A 16,225-nucleotide genomic window follows, 5' to 3' on the forward strand; every position below is an offset into this window, starting at 1 on the left:
TTTTTTTTTATAAATTCTTTTCTTTTTTTTAAAAAAAAAAAATCCCGTTACTTTTTTTGGAGTGGATAGTTGGAAGGATATTACCACTTGGAAGCAGTAATTGGCTATTGAGATGGTTTATTAACCTCTAATAGATACCACAGAAGGTACAGATGGATTTTAGGTGCGTGCATTTTTTTTGTGAACAGGTAATGTTGAGTGCAATTTTAATTGTGGAAAAAAACTCCTTTTGGAAGTTGCATTTCTGTTCATATTAATGGGAAAAGACTCGATGAGACTTAACAGTATGCAGCACTTAAGTACTGAACAATTCTTCAAAAACGAAGCTTCAAGCTGTTTTAATGTCACTCCCAGTTGAAGTTCACCAGGTTAGCATTTAATCTGCTACCTGCGTGGTCTTTTCACAATTCAAATTTTTATTTCTTTACTTTACATTTCAATGTTTTACGTCTTTTGCTTAATGTGGTTTGATATCGTCAATGTGTGTTCTTTTAGCAGTTCTGGTAAGCTACGTTTGTTGTCTCTGACTTACTTTGGACACTTTTAGCTATTTTATTTGCAAAAGCTTTTAGGTGTTACGCCTTTGGTTGTGTGAAATGTGCTATAATAAATTAAACTTTGTTGCCTTTCTTCACTCATTCACTACCAGCCGAGTAAAAAAAAAAAAAAAAGGTCTTTGACGTCTTTAGCCGTCAATGGCAATAAATGAGTTAATGCTAACGCAAAATGAAAAACGCAAAGTGTGTGTTTAATTCTTCTATTGAATTGTCATTATTGTGTGTTTTAGAAAGTACAATACTATATATTAAAATTAAGATAAGTATGATACGTTCTCATTAAAAACATGGTCCATTGTTTTGGGGAGGCTGGAGCAAATTCATTCCAGTGGACAAAAGATATGAGCGTGGTCGAGAAATGAATTAAAGTCGTATCACAAGACACCACAATAATTGTCGTGATAGCACCTTGTTCGTCGTGAATTCACGTTAAAAAAAAACAAACAAAATAATTAGTCCACCTGCAGGAATCCACATTCCGTTTGTCCGAGGCGTCCACCTACGAACGCGTCCGTCATTGGTCGTCGCCGTCATCATCCTGTTGCGGGGGCAGGTTGGCAGGACATGGCTCCATGGTGACGGCCACGCCCATGCCGCTACGCCCCAGCGACATGTTGCTCACGTACGTCCATTCGTTGGTCTCCGGGGAGTAGCACTCCACGCTGGACACAAAGTCGTGTTGGTTGAAGCCTCCTGGTGGACGACAACAAACGCACAATTGGACACAAGGTAGGCGGAGTGCCGATAGACTCGGACCTGACTTTCAGCCAATCGTGTCAGATCATTCGCTAAAACGGCATTTGACGAAGAAAAAAAAAAAAAAAAAAAAAAAAAATCGAGGCTAAAGCTTTTATCGCGAGTTGACTTTATTATTGTAATGGAGCAACATCAAACATTCAGCTCGGATTCTGACCATCACAAAGACATCAAAACATTACTCCAAGTGGACTCAAGTTTTTACACCGATTCCCGATCAGCTCAAAATTTTTTAACTGACTGGTCTATAAATCACTCTATCGTTTGAGTCCTAAATATAAAGCCAGTCGGGCTCTGAGGTCTATTTATATACCCTATTCAGTATTATTTTCCATTGCACTAACTATTCTCTTATTTATCTAATTTATATATTTATCTGAATTATTGTTGTATTGCACTGGAGAGGGGAGCTCTCTAATCTCGTTGCACACTTGAGTACAATGACAATAAAGGGATTTCTGATTCTGATTCCACAAACTCAGCCCAGAGATCAAAGCAAACACGGTGAAGCAGCATTTAGCTGTAATGCTGCACGGAAATGGACGAATCCAACAAAAAGTGAAGTTAGCGCCCGCATATCTTTAAGATATTTCAAAATTAATTTCACAGTCCCAACACCCTCACATTTTGATTGATTACGTGTGCGCGAACTGACCCAGCACAAAGATGCGTCCCTGGTGCACGGCCACGCCGTGCGTGCTCCGGCAGCACTGCATGGACGCCCGAGACTCCCACGTGTTCCGGGAAACGTTGTAGCGCTCCACCGTGGCCAGCTGGTTGAGTCCGTCGTAGCCGCCGATGGCGTACAGGTGAGCGTTGATGCACACCAGCCCTGCCCACAAACAATCATCGGCAACTATTATGCGTGCGATATGATGATAAAGAATTCTGAAGAAGACGTCCACTATGCAAAATTAAATAAAAGCCAGGTAACGAGGAGACTTGCAAGGAAACAGGAATTCAGAAAAAAGTAGGAGACAATATTTGAGGAGTTTAAACGCAAAAGCTGTCACGGGGCATTTGGGCAAAAATCCAATTTTTTTTTTTTTTTCACCCCCTTGACCCCGCAGTTGCCTGCTCGGAATGTAGTCAATCAAAGAAGCGACTTGATTGATGGACAAGGAAGCGGCGGTGAATAAAGCTAAATTTGTCCTACTCATGTCGTTCTTTGTAAAAAAGTGAGCAAGACTTTTCATGCCGACATTGACATCTTACACCTCTACGAAAACACTCGGGGAAACATCGGCAAAGTGTCTGTGGGTCTTTGTTTTTGTGAGGTCACGTGAAATCTCTGGGTCAGAGGACTTTGTTTCGAGATCGACGGTGGGACGGAAATTCACCTACAAAATCTTTCAAGAATTGAAACATCCTTATGTGCGTACCTGGTGGTTGTCTGGGGAAGAAAATGCTTTGCTGCCATCTTGTGGCCTATAAAGGCAAGTACAACCCTTTTTGGGTGCGTGTCAATAACTTGCACTTTTAGTTTTTTCTTTTGTTTTTTTTTAACCGCAAAACTCAGTCACCATGCCTGGGGAACACCACACTTGAATCGCTCCAGTTTTATTCGATTTCACTTCAGCTACGGCAAATCTGAAGCGTGTTCACGGGGCTCACCCAGTCCGCTGCGTGCGGCGCTCATGGGCGCCAGCTGGTGCCAGGTGTTGGTGTCCGGCTGGTATTTCTCGGCCGCGTTGGATCGGCTCTGCCCGTCCAGACCGCCCACCACGTAGAGCGCCCCTCCGCAGGCCGCCACCCCGGCCCCCAGGCGGGCCACCTGCATGGGGCACACGAAGGACCATCGATTGGTCTCTGGGTCCCACCTGCAAAAGAACGATTGGGCAACTTGAAGTGGATTACGCCGAAATGGATTTGATACAAACAAGACGAGACCTCCGCCAAGGCAAGTAATCCAGCCGTCATTACAAGCAAATCCTTCGCCGAGTTCTCCTTTGAAGGACACATTTTAACGTCTTGTTTGAGACTAAAGAAGACTTTGTTCACATTCAGTTCACCCGGATTCACGCTAATCCCGGCGCCTTCACAAAATGAGTGGCGGTTATCCCATGTTGAGGGAAAAAGCGGGCGAATCGGATACATACGGTACGCTGTACACAAGGGCTCTAGTTCGACGATTCAAATCACGATGTAGTCGATTAAATTCTTAAAAACATTTTTTTTAAAATATATGTATATTTAATGCATTCTTTTATATGGTGTCTCAGTAAATTTAAGTGCTGAAGTCAGGGGTGTCCAAACCTTTTGCAATGAGGACCAGATTAGGTGAGGTGACATTTTGTGGTTGGGGGGGGGGTGACAAATTAATTCTTAATGCGACCCACAAACACTCAGACTTTATTTCCAGTCGCCCTGGCACATAAACGGAGTTGGTGAGTAGACCCCCGCTTTAGACAATTTACTCTACCTCCTTCCAAAAAGTTTTTTTTACATCGCCTGACTTGGCGCACACCTTCTATTTAGAGGTGCAACGAATAATAGATAGGTACTCGATTATCAAATTCATCAATAATCCTTTAGGTCGATTTTTTTTTAAATTAAGATCGTCCTCGGAATACTCTGAATTTCATCTTTGCAACAGTAAATTCTCCAATTTAAATTTTTGGAAAATAATGATCAACATTTTTGCCTATTTTCCGACAATCATTAATCAAATCATGATGAAAGTACGTTTGTGTAGTCTCTTCAATGTAAATTTAAAATAATATCCCCTTGTTAAGAAAACAGATTAAAATGAACAAAAACATTTTTTAAACTGATTTTATCTGATATCATCGATTAATCGACAAAATAACTGAGGGATTATGATAATTAAAAAATCGTTAGCTCCAGTCTACTTTTTTCAAAAGCCGCAAAAAATGACATTTAAAACAGCATTAATGAACTAATTCCAACACACTTGACATATTGAAATGTTACAGTGAAACCAAAATTTTTGGGATTCACCCGTTAAAAGGAGTCAGACTAAATCCATAAACAAAAACCAAAGCAAGATTTATCCTTGGAGATATTTTAAAAAATAACAAACCTTCAGTCTTGTAGCGCCCTCTATTGGTAAAAAGTAAATCAGTATAGGGCAGCTAAGCAGTGAATTATGTAAGCTTCCTTCCAATTACCATACGTAGATTTCATTTTTGAATTTCCCAGACTTTCACGTGTCACTCACCGCTCCACAGAGTTGTGCAACACGGAACCTTGCGAGCCCCCCACGGCGTAGATGCAGCCGTCAACCACGCCCACCCCCACCCGGTTGCGGGGCGTGTTGAGCGGTGCGCGCTGGCTCCACTGGTTGGTCATGGGATTGTAGCAGCATAGCGCGCTGGACTCAGTCATGCTCTCCAGCGACAGGTTCCGGCCGCCCACCTGCCGGCCCAAAAACGGACAGCATGACCACGCTGGTCCCGCCGAACGCTCGACTGGGTTTGAGCCGTCTCACCGTGTAGAGCAGGCCAAAGAGCGTGCACGCCCCGAGGCCGCTGCTGGGCGCCGCCATGTCGGCCAGTTTGAGCCACACTTTGCGGACGGGGTCGTAAGCCTCCATGGTGGCCAGGGAATGCTGCCTGTAGCTAGACGAAGACAACAAAATGCTAGTTTGAACAAGAACTATTTTCATCTTGAGGACGTCGACGTCGACAAATGATATGCTGTTTCAGTTGTTTGTTTTTGGATGAAATGAAAAAGACTCCAATTTGGAGACTTGTGCTTTCATGGCATTAAAAATGCACTGGGAAAAAAAATATTTCAAACACTTACTGACACTTATTATGTTTGTTTGCCCCAAAACATTTATAGTTATTTTTTTTCAACAATTACATCAATGGATAAAATTTGGAGAGAACGTTTCCAATGACTTATCGTATTTCACTGATCTAAATTTTTCACACCACACCACATGAAGTCATTTTTTTTTTCGAGGGGGAAAAATTAAAATGAATGAGTTATTACATCATCCGGGCACGTTTCATTAGCTTTCCCCCCCCCGAAACACAATTGAGTCATTTTCTTGTTGATTTTTTTTTTTCAGCTAAAAACAAATAGAACATAGACAAATACCCGCCGGCCACATAGATGAGTTGTGTTCCACGTATGGGTGCTGGAGGAACCATCCTCACCGTCATTTCCTGGAAGATTTTCGACAGGAAGTCCTTACAAGCGTTGGCCTGCAGTACAGAATACAAAAAAAAAAAAAAAAGGGAGCCAAGTGTGGGAAAAAAAGGAAATGTTCAAGGAGCATGTGACTGGGAGCATGTCCCTTGTTTTTATTTTAAGCATGACTATTTCTGTCTTTTTCTGCTGCCTGACAGCGTTCCGCTAGGAAAAGCAAAACCTGAGGCAGGAAAGTACCTTGCTGAGGATGGGGCAGGACAGAAGCTGATTTTTGAGGAACTTTGGCGGAAGAGCGTAGATGTGGACAGCATTGAGGAGGGCGTGAAGATATTGCGCTCGATTCTCCATGTCCCATCGCACCCAGTCTGTACACGCTTTGTACACCTGGAATGGAAATGGATTGAAAGTGACGTTAGCGACAGGTTACATAATCCCGCATTCATATTTGCATTTTTTCATACGTTTTTAAAAAATAATAATTTTTAGCATGCGTGTAATAATCTGTGACTATATTTTAGTAATTGGTTAATAATGCATAACCATTTTGTGGCATGTTTTGAATAAGTATTATTTTAAATTTTAATTCACATTTTCATTATACTAGATTTAAATATTTATCAGCAACAAACGCAAACTATAAATTTGACGGGAACAGTTGTCGATTACCGTATTTTCCGTACTATAAGCCGCTACTTTTTTTCCTCGATTTTGAATCGTGCGGCTAATACAGCGGTGCAGCTTTTCTTTGGATTTATCTTTCGCCACTAGGGGCGCTCTATAGTTCAGAAAATACGCTAAATAAATCTCAATTTTTTTTCTCTTTGGTCTGTTCTGTTTTAATTAGCAAAGTGGCTGCCGTGTTAAAAGGCACTGTTTTAACAATCTTTTCATGTACCTTTAAGTGCATTCACAGTGCAAAATTGTTCTGTACATGCCATAAACAATAATTTTTTTTTCAACATAGAAAACTGCGTTTTATAATCTGGTGCGGTTTATAGTCCGGAAAATATAGTATATTTTATTTTTAAAAAGTTCTTGGTGTGGTTTAATCACGCATACTTGTTCTATTATGAATCCAGTATATACCTTTTAGCCATTGTTGCTTTATTCATCGCACACACACGCCATCGCACCCACTTTTTATTAGAGCTTCAAATTTTGGTGGCTCAAATTCAATGTTATTTTCATGGCAAAGCTTAGGAAGGACACTTCAGAGTAGCGTCAATGAGTCAACACGTACCTCAGATTCACAGAGCACTTTGATGCTGTCCTGACTTATGAGCTCCAGCAGCTGACAGTGAGACAGGCTGAAGAATTCGTCTTCTTTCGTCACCTGGACATCACCACCACAAAAACAACTATTTATTTGGGGTGAATATCAAGGGAGAAAGAAATGAAGGGCTCGGTGATTCATTGATTTTCTCAATTTATTACTAGTTTATTGTCCAAGATGAATCTTTTCTAAATGAACATCCCTGCTCGTGTGCTTTGCTTTAACACTCAACTGATTAATCGGACAGCCGATTTTTTTTTATTTTATTATTATCTATCTATATTATATTATATTAATTATTTTAATAATATATTATTAAATAATTAATATAAATTAAATAATAATATTATATTATACATTATTATATATATTATATCTTTATATTTTATTCATTTTTTTAATATCATCTCTTTTAAAATCTGCACAATTTTTCAGCTTGTTGTTGTTTTGATATTCAAACATTCCTCCTCATCCGAAAATCAGCAGATTGCAGATTTTACTCTCTGCCGTAAATCATTCAAATACTCTGCCTGTACTCATACTTTTATTGAAGGACCAAAGACACATTTTTATTCATTCTATATTTTTCAAATTAAACGGCCAATTAGTGGTTTTCGAAAATGTATTCTATCAAATATCAGAATCTGTATCAGTCACCCAAAAAAATCCATATTGGTCAGGTCCCACTAAGAACATGGCTGCAAATAGAGAGCAGCTGGTTTACAAAGGCGTGGTGAGCCGTAAATTCTGACGTCACAATTAATTCAGTCATAGGCTTGAACGGGTAAACAAACTTAAACCCGTAAGTCAAGGTCGGGACATTGTGACATTTTGATGGCGAAAGTTCGGAGCGCATGCGTCACCTGACTGAAGTGCGTGTTGATGTACTCGCGGCCTCGCTGGTACAGTTCGGTGCATCCGAGCTCCTCAGCAAAGCGCGTGATGCCGATGACGTTGGACGACTCCAGGTGCTTGGTGAGGAAGTCGCAGCACGCCTTGGCCACGTCCTCCATTTGGAACCTGACACGAGAAATTTAAGGAATAGTTGACGTTATGAGGCGGGGGGAATTGTCACATACACTTTGACAATTATTATGGCCGCGCACGTACCGGTGGTGGCTCGAATTGAGGTGCAAATTGGGCAAAAGGTACAATAAGTAAGCAATTCGCATTCATTAATGACGACACGAATAGCGACAGCGGATTTTTTGGTATTGTGCGAGCTCTTCGATTATTTAAGGATGCAAACTTTTGTCGAAAGTTTAACTCCGGTCTTTAAAAACTGTTTCCGAATGACTTTCTGAAGGGTGTCACAAAAGTAAAAACACCAATGTGCTCTTTGCCAATCACACAATTTTTTTTAAAAAAACATGCTAGCAATGACCATAGTTGATAATCACACAAAAGTATAATAAAAGCCTCCTGGAATTTTTTAAGATTTATTTGTATTTTTTTACCTCATGGCAGCCAAGAGTACGTGCAGCACACACTTCTCGCCCACGATAATGTGCGACGTGTAAGCAAAGTCAATGAGCCTCCCGAGCACTTGGGGGCAGACGTCGCGAAGGGTGACCTCGGAGGCCTGGCACTCCTTGAAACTACTGGTGAACATGGCCCGGAAGTAGGGGCTGCAGGAGGCCAGCACCAGCTTGTGCACCTGATGCAGTGAAAAAAAATCATAAAGAAATATTGCATTGTTTTTAAAAAACAGTGATAGACCGATTATCGGGGACGATATTTGGCATTTTGCCCATAATCGACATCGGCCTTCTCTCTCTCTCTTTCTCACTCTCCCTCCCTCCCTCTCGCTCGCTCTCTCTCTCTCTCTCTCAATTCCCCCTCCCCTCTCCTGTCACCCCCTTTTTAAAAAGTTCTGAAGCCATTTACCCCTTTTTTTCAACCAATGAATATCGGCTTCAAATATCGGTTATCGGCTCTATGACAACTAATAATCAGTATCGGCCTGAAAAAAAGCACATCGCTCTATCACTATCAAAAACTAAAAAAAGGTGTCAAATATTGTCCGAATAATATCTAAAAAAATATAATATTTAAAATATAAATATTTTTGGAAACAAGACCCACTTTTAAAAATGGATTTGCATTCAAATTTCTGAGGACCTGCTTCCCATCATGCTCGCCATACTCTCTTTATTCACCTTAAAGTCTATGGTCTTGTCCTTGTTGGTGACGCGCAGCACCAAGTCGCACAGCATCTCCTGCCTCCTGAACTCATCCATGATCTTCAGCGACTTGGAGGCGTGACTCTCCACCGTGTAGTCCAGGTAGCCCGAGCCATGCATGGAGGGCACCGCGATGGCCGAGAAGTCCGAGCCTCGCGTCGGCGGCTTCTTCCTCAACGAACAATGCATTGCTGGACTTCAGTTCGGTTAATTTAGCCCATAAGTCTTTGCGTCTTTAATTCACTGATGTCCGAAAGCTGACTCCATTGTATCCCATCGACGCTCGCGTTAAAATCCATTGATGCCAGGTTGAAGGCGACTCTCGGATTTTGCTCCAACATGGTTGACAGAAGGAAATCCCGACCCACCGGTCAACCTAAAGCCAGTCCACAAACTGATCCAATCAGACGCATCGGACGTTGGTCAGTGGCTGCTCACAAATGGCTTTCCAAATTTGGAATCCTCTTTTTGCCGTGGTGATCCTGCAGTCAGAGTCGATGAGACAGAATTCATGCAACGTGATCATGATAGTTAATACGTGAAGAACTGTCACTTCCTCTTTGCTAGCGATATGGGCGAAAAAAAAAAAAAAATTATATATATATATATATAATTTTTTTAAACAACCTCAACAATAACTTGGCACTATTCTACAAAAAATACAGAACAATTATAGAAAGGTAGAGTTTCTGAACAACATCACTTTTTTTTTTAATTGCTTCATACATCTGCTGCCTTCTGGGGTCCCTCAAGGCTCAGTCCTTGGAACCCTTTTGTTCAGTCAATACGTTACCTACCGTTGAGTCAAATGCTTACGAATGCCAATGTTGGCTATCATGGCTGTGCAAAAAACGGGTAGCGATATTAATTTCACCAAATGACACAGTTCAATTAACATGCCGTGTTACTGTCAAAAGCAAATGCTTTTCCCGTTTGTTTTGTGGCAAACATAATGAATGTTTCTCAGTGTTTATTTTTTTTTTGGGGGGGGGGGGGATTATTTGGGTCTACTTATTTGGGGAGAAAAAAAATTAAGTCACATTTATTCAAGTTCTAGTTTCTCTGAGTAAAGTTGTCAAGGAGCAAAAAAGTACATTTTGGGAGGAAAAAAGATGCATTGTATAGGTCAACAGTATTATTTGAAAGTAAGTAGTAAATATTCAAGACTATTATTAATTTTTGGATTATTTTTTTTTCTGGAGAAATATATGTTTAACTTATTTTCATAAAAAACACTACATTTACGAGAGTTGCATTTTTTTTGCTCGAGAAATAAAATCGTAGTTAGGAGTGAATACATTTTTAACCTCAAACGAATGAAAATATTTTTAGGACTGTTTTGTTTATTTATTTTTTTTAAATATTTCCTTCAATGCCATAATTTCAAACTCCCAACATGTTCTCGGAAAATATATAAATAAAAGCCATCACGCGTGATAAAATCAACCTCCAACACTTAACTCAAACCTGTTTTGACAGTTTGAAGGTTAAAAATAAAGTCACAGACATAATTGGAAGCCTGCAACACAAAGGTTATGCATAAGTAGCGAGGGACAAAGAATGCATTCAATTATTGTTGCCAATTAAAACACGGCTGGCAGAAAAGTGAATCACGATATACCGTAAGTAAAACATATCAGATGATATCGATATAGGTGGAATGCTATTTTATCTTTTTACCTAATCAAAATAAATCAGCTTATGGGTTCAAGGTAAATGACAATAAAACACCACTAACCAGAAGGGGGAAAAAATACTTTTCAAAAGATGTGGTCGTTAAATGAATTTACAAGGAATGCTCAATGTTTTTTTGTGTATATTATAATGCAGTGTAACGTGTTATGTTGTTTACATCCATGCTCCTGGAATGAGCCGGGCCGCCGTAAATGCTTGTTTGCATCTATGACCCACATTTGTTCTTCGCGTCAGAGCCGGCTAGCATCCGAGCTAGCATTTCAAAGAGAGCAAAGTCTTTTACATCCACGCCACATATTCATCCGGAGCTCTTTAAAGGCTTCAAAAAGCGGGCAAAAATATCGTCTTGTTTCTAATTCGAAACAATGAAATGGCCAGTGATCAGTTTTTAAGAAAAAAAAAATGAAGCTGAGATATTGAGGCCTCAAAGTTTCATTTAAATGGGGAAGGATTTCTAAAGATAATACATCACAAGAAAGGGTTTGATTTCACGAGCCGAGAAATTATAATTATAGTTAATTACAGACATTAATGAGTGAGTGAATGAATGAAATTGTAATGAATTAGACGCATTGAAGTTGACATGGCATGTTTGTTCAACCGTGGACATGACATCATCCACGAAGGCAAACCATTTTTAACATTTTAGATTGCTCGCAAATTTATTAAAAAAAATTAGTTTACAGTAGCAGGATTTTTCAAGAGAGAAAAGTCTTATCTTTTTAGGAATTTTTTTTAATTAACTGAAGAATATATTACCTTTTTTTTTTTTAATATATTTTTCATAAAATAAAGTCATTGCCTCAGTCATTTTGTCAAGTAAAACAGACGCATTTTCTCAAGTACGTTTTACAGAATTAACTCATACTTGCTTCTCCCCCCACAAGAATAAAGTTGCATTTTTTCAAGAACCGATGAGTAGTATTTCTTTAAGACTAAACTTTTTTTTTTTTTTTTTTCAAAAATAAAGTTTTCCCAAGATGAGCATTGTCCCGTTTAAGTCAGACTGAAATCAGGCTGGCACAGGCTGTCGCAGCAACGAGGACAGCTCCGCCTTCCCAATGTGTCACTTCGCACACTTCCTAGCTGTTTTTTTTTCTAGCTGCCAGTCACGTGCCTTTACTGCCACATGAGGGAAAAAAACAAACAAAAAAAAACTTCCAGCGTGTTTAATTCTTCAAACTCGTGATTCGAACCGCCAGCTTCTGCAAAAAGCTTTGCAGCGCAAGCGTTCCACAATCAAATCTGTTCAGCCCTGCAGTTCCCTCGGCCTCTTTAACACGCCATCATATGACCTGCAGAGAAGGAGCGGGTGCTCGCGGCTAGTTGCCTGACTTCTCCACACTGATGAAGAGGAAAAAACATTGTACAGGAATTCAGTAGTAAAACCGCAGGAGTCAAGTTAGGGATAGTTTAGCATCAATGAACAGTGCAAACGCTGCATATCCAGCCACTATAGAAATAAACTTAGTTTTTATTTCCTTGGGATTTTTTTTTTAATTGGTTAGTTTTAATTAGTTTTTAGAGGAAGTTTGTTAGCGTTTGTCTTTTTCTTTTTTGTCCAAAACACTGTTTTAGTTTCGTCATTAATGGCTTTAGTGTTAGTTTTTTTTTTTTTTTTTTTTTTAATATATGGAGTATCTTTCGCGTGCAAGATTAAAATAAAAAAAAGCCATTAAGATTCAGCAATAAAGTAAACGGCAATTCAACAACGGACTTCCCTTCTTCTGTCGCGATGGACGTACAGCAGTACCGAAATAAATTTAAAATGAACCCTGAAATGTCATGTATGATAATAATTGACAAAAATGCTAAAAAAAAAAGAACATATTCGCTATAACAGTTTTAGTTGGTTTTATAAATGTAAGAAGTAATTTGAATTAGTTATAATTTGTTTTGTTGCATGTTTAGTCTGTGCTTTTTTTATTTATTTTTTGGTTTTTCGTGTACTATGTACTAATCTTGTGACAGTCAAATTTCTACCAGAAATAAAGTCTTAGTTTATGTTACGAAAATTACGGTAATAAGGTCAATACAAAGTCATATTTTTAAGAGAATAAAGTTTTTTTTTTTTGAGAAATAAAGATTTATTTGAGCAGAAATAGTCATACAGTAATCGTCTGGGAATAAACGTTATTCCTGAATAAATGTTCCTCTTTTTCCCCAGAATGTAGCCTGTCAAGTGACTCAGATACAAAAAAATTGGATGGGACATAACTACTTTTTCGAGCATAAAGTCATAATTTTGATATAATATATATATATATATGATATAATTAATTCCGAACAATGTACTTTTATTTTATTTTCTCTTTTAAAAATGCATTTATTTATTTATTTTTTAGCCTGTACTTAACTGTACAGGTTACAGGTTTTGTGATGTTGGGAAAAGTTAATATATATTATATATATTATTATAATATATAATAATTGATCTTGGTTTAATTTGTTAATATTACAAAACAAAAACTGCCATTAGAACAGAGGTGTGTAAATGTACTATTGCCACAGTAGCATTATAAACAGCATGTAGAAATGACTGACTTGTGAATCAATGACGTTCCAATTTCAGTTTCAGAATGACATTGTTTGACAAAATAAATAAATGAGTCACGCTTAGAAGTAGAGTTGGACTACCAGGCAATCATCTTTGCACCTAATATGAAGCCTATACATGTACTACTGCTGTTTGATAAAAGGGTTAACTATTGACAGACTTTTTTTTTAACACAGCGTGCACACAAATGAGTTGCTTGAACTTTGTCCGTAATGCGGGAAAAAAAAAAAAAGAAAAGAACTGCTACACCAAGATGAGCATGCGTTTGTTACAGTATTAGGTAACAATCTTTTCTGCCATGTCATCGCTGCATTGCAATTAAAAGTCGGACAAAACAGTGATTCCGTGGATAGCAGCAAGAACTATAAAGACATCATACAATACGGATAAGACGCAAGTTTATTGATCATAGTTGAAATGTACAGTCTCATTTTTGGTTGAGGAAAAGAAATCTCATTTTCGAAACTAAAGTGACGGGGGGGGGGGCAGCACCACTATTTGAGAAGCGCTGCACTAATATAACGATGACAACAACAAAAAGTAAAGAATATCATGTATCGGTGCTGATACCAGACTTATTTCAAGGTATCGCTACTCACGACGGCACCCAATACTGGTCTGGAAGCCATTCTATGATCAGGAACTAAAAATTGGATAGAAGAATAGAAATCTGCCATTAATTTAAAAAAGTAAACATCATTAAAATCGTGGGGAAATGACCAAGTTTTGATTTTATTTCAATGTCCATGCATTGCCGTCGTTGGGAAATCGCCCCTGCCATCATGGCCGCCACAAAGGCTTGGCGGTTAGCTGCTACAGAACGCTGGCATAACTCGTCTTTATATGTGTGAGGGTCGTCTGACAAATTCTAATCTGAATAAAGTTCTCGAAAGCACACAACGGTGTCTGCGCATTACAGGATGTGAATTGCAATTGAACTTGCCGAGGTTAACGATTTGAGCAACCAATCACGCGCGTTTCAGTCATAGTATTCCCTATGGTTTCCCTTGGTTTTCTAATTTCCTGCGAGTTTATATTACACCACATGTAAAGTGCTTTGTTACAGCTCCAGCTGTTGTGAAATGCGCTATATAAATAAAGTTGTATTGTATTCTATAAGATGTATGATAAAAGACTTTTAGTCCCAAACTGAACATGCACTTTTGGGTCATTTTCGACATTTAACGTCAGTCCCTGCACCTTATTCACAATTGTTATCAGAACGATGGAAGCATGGAACAGCCAATGCGGAGTTAACATTTATGTCGTTAGAACGTACTGCAAAGTCATTCGAATGTATTGGTAAAACTTAGGCTAAATGCTAAAAAAAAAAAAAAAGTAAATAATTTTTTTTTTAAATGCATTTTTTCCCCGCAATGTCAGAGAGTATTGTACGTAACTGCCAAAAATAAGTGACTGATATCCCCATTAGCTTTGTTTTTTTTTTTCACTCCCATTGACGGGTATATTCGTCAAAAAGTCCATCCTGTAGCACTGCAGAGGTGGCTTTTAAGGCGGTTGTAATTGCTCCCTATGTTTATCATGACTCAAAATGTTTCACTTTGCTTCTACTTGTCCCTAACACACCACTTTGCACAGATACTTGGTCACAGGCCATTTCAAAAGTAATAACGAAGAAAAATGTTTTTTTGCCCACTTTTTAAAGCCTTTATAGTATCATAACTTCCTCCATTCTTTATAGACTTACCAAATTGAAACACTGTTTTCTTCCTTTAGTGCAGTTCTTTGGTGTTGCTGGGGGAAAATATTTTGTAGTCACGTACGTAAAAACATGTTTCACCGTATTATTAATGATAACTTTAGTACACCTAGAAACACATTTAACATTATTTGCGTAAGTGAGATGTAAGAATGCGTTTTATAAGACTTTAAATAATCGTTATCAAGCAAGATCCGCCGAAAAGCCTTTTATTGGTGTCAGCACGCATTGCGTGACGTCACTGACCAACAAGAGATTTTGGAGGGGATACAAAAAATCCACCACAGTCGTCAAATGTCACCCACACATATTTTAACTATAAAATACGTGGGTTTTTTTTAGGTAAAATAATAAATACATTTTAAAAAGTGTTCACTCACCTCGGACAACCTCGCCTCGAACATCTGTTCGTCTCTTTTACCGACGACGAAAAAGTCCCCCAAAGTCTAGTTTTTAAGTGTTCGTAAATGTCTTTGGATGGGCGTTCATGAGTGTGTTTACGACCCAGACAAAGAGAGAGAGTTTAAATGTGGAGTTGGTCCTTTGAAGAGGAAGAAGAGGTCCGACACGGGAGTAGTTGTCACAATAAGGCGGGGAGAGATTCCAGCGCCATGACAGTGCAAATATCACGCGGACCCGCACGCACACACGCACGCGGACGTACGCACGCAACGCGCGCGTGCACGCAGGCACAAAGGATATTCTCAAGTAACATTCCTCAAAGTGAAAGTGAGTGTCTGTTTCGCAAGAGTGTTCTACTACTAGAAAGCAAAAATAAAACAAAAAAAACTTTTTAAATAAAGGATTTTTGGGGGGGGGCAGCAAATATTTTACAAAAGACAAAATTTGGTATTTTTTATCGAGTAAAGTTTATTTTTTCCAAGAAAAAAAAATCTGAATAAATTCCCTTTAAAAAATAACGCCACGTCTTTTTACGACTAAATTCCACATTTTATGAGACTAATCGGATAATTGCCAGTTCTTTTTAATTTCCCGTCACTGTCAATAAGCAATGCTTTGGGCTTGGCAAAATCGTGTAGTTTTTGTTTGTGAAGATTTCCAGTCATCTACGTCATGTCAACAGGGCGGAGCTACGTGGTAACCAGGGCTGGTCATGGCCAACAAATTCATCTCGGAGAAGATTTTGATAACTGAATTTGCCACCATTTTTACATGGATGCAGTATTCTTGGTACTCTGCCTCAGTTCATCTTAACCGAACACTTACAGTTACAAGTGAATTAAATGCTAACTCTAAAAGGCTTGTTCTTAAGCAATGATCATTGTCACGCTTGGCCAACCCACTGAAAAAATTCAGCATATGCCCCTGCATGGTAATCCAAATAGGTTGAAGGTCAAGGGT

The 16,225-nt window shown here is 38.9% G+C and overlaps 1 protein-coding gene across 1 annotated transcript; it reads right to left on the reverse strand.

Moving 5' to 3' along the window:
- Positions 1–594: 594 nt before the first annotated feature.
- On the reverse strand, positions 595–15,501 carry keap1a (kelch-like ECH-associated protein 1a). The gene is made up of 12 exons (XM_088311571.1): positions 15,244–15,501; positions 8,868–9,373; positions 8,166–8,365; positions 7,572–7,728; positions 6,676–6,768; positions 5,673–5,819; positions 5,382–5,488; positions 4,765–4,894; positions 4,495–4,691; positions 2,928–3,133; positions 1,969–2,145; positions 595–1,250 (listed from the first exon to the last, which is right to left on the reverse strand). Exons 2-12 carry the CDS (start codon positions 9,078–9,080, stop codon positions 1,072–1,074), a joined length of 1,806 nt encoding a protein of 601 aa, XP_088167697.1. The 5' UTR covers positions 9,081–9,373; positions 15,244–15,501; the 3' UTR covers positions 595–1,071.
- Between the last annotated feature and the right edge of the window lie 724 nt (positions 15,502–16,225).

The sequence above is a fragment of the Idiotropiscis lumnitzeri genome, chromosome 1 (assembly GCF_059441095.1).
Source record: "Idiotropiscis lumnitzeri isolate Australia: NSW breed Sydney's pygmy pipehorse chromosome 1, RoL_Ilum_1.0, whole genome shotgun sequence".
NCBI classification, from domain to species: Eukaryota; Metazoa; Chordata; class Actinopteri; order Syngnathiformes; family Syngnathidae; genus Idiotropiscis; species Idiotropiscis lumnitzeri.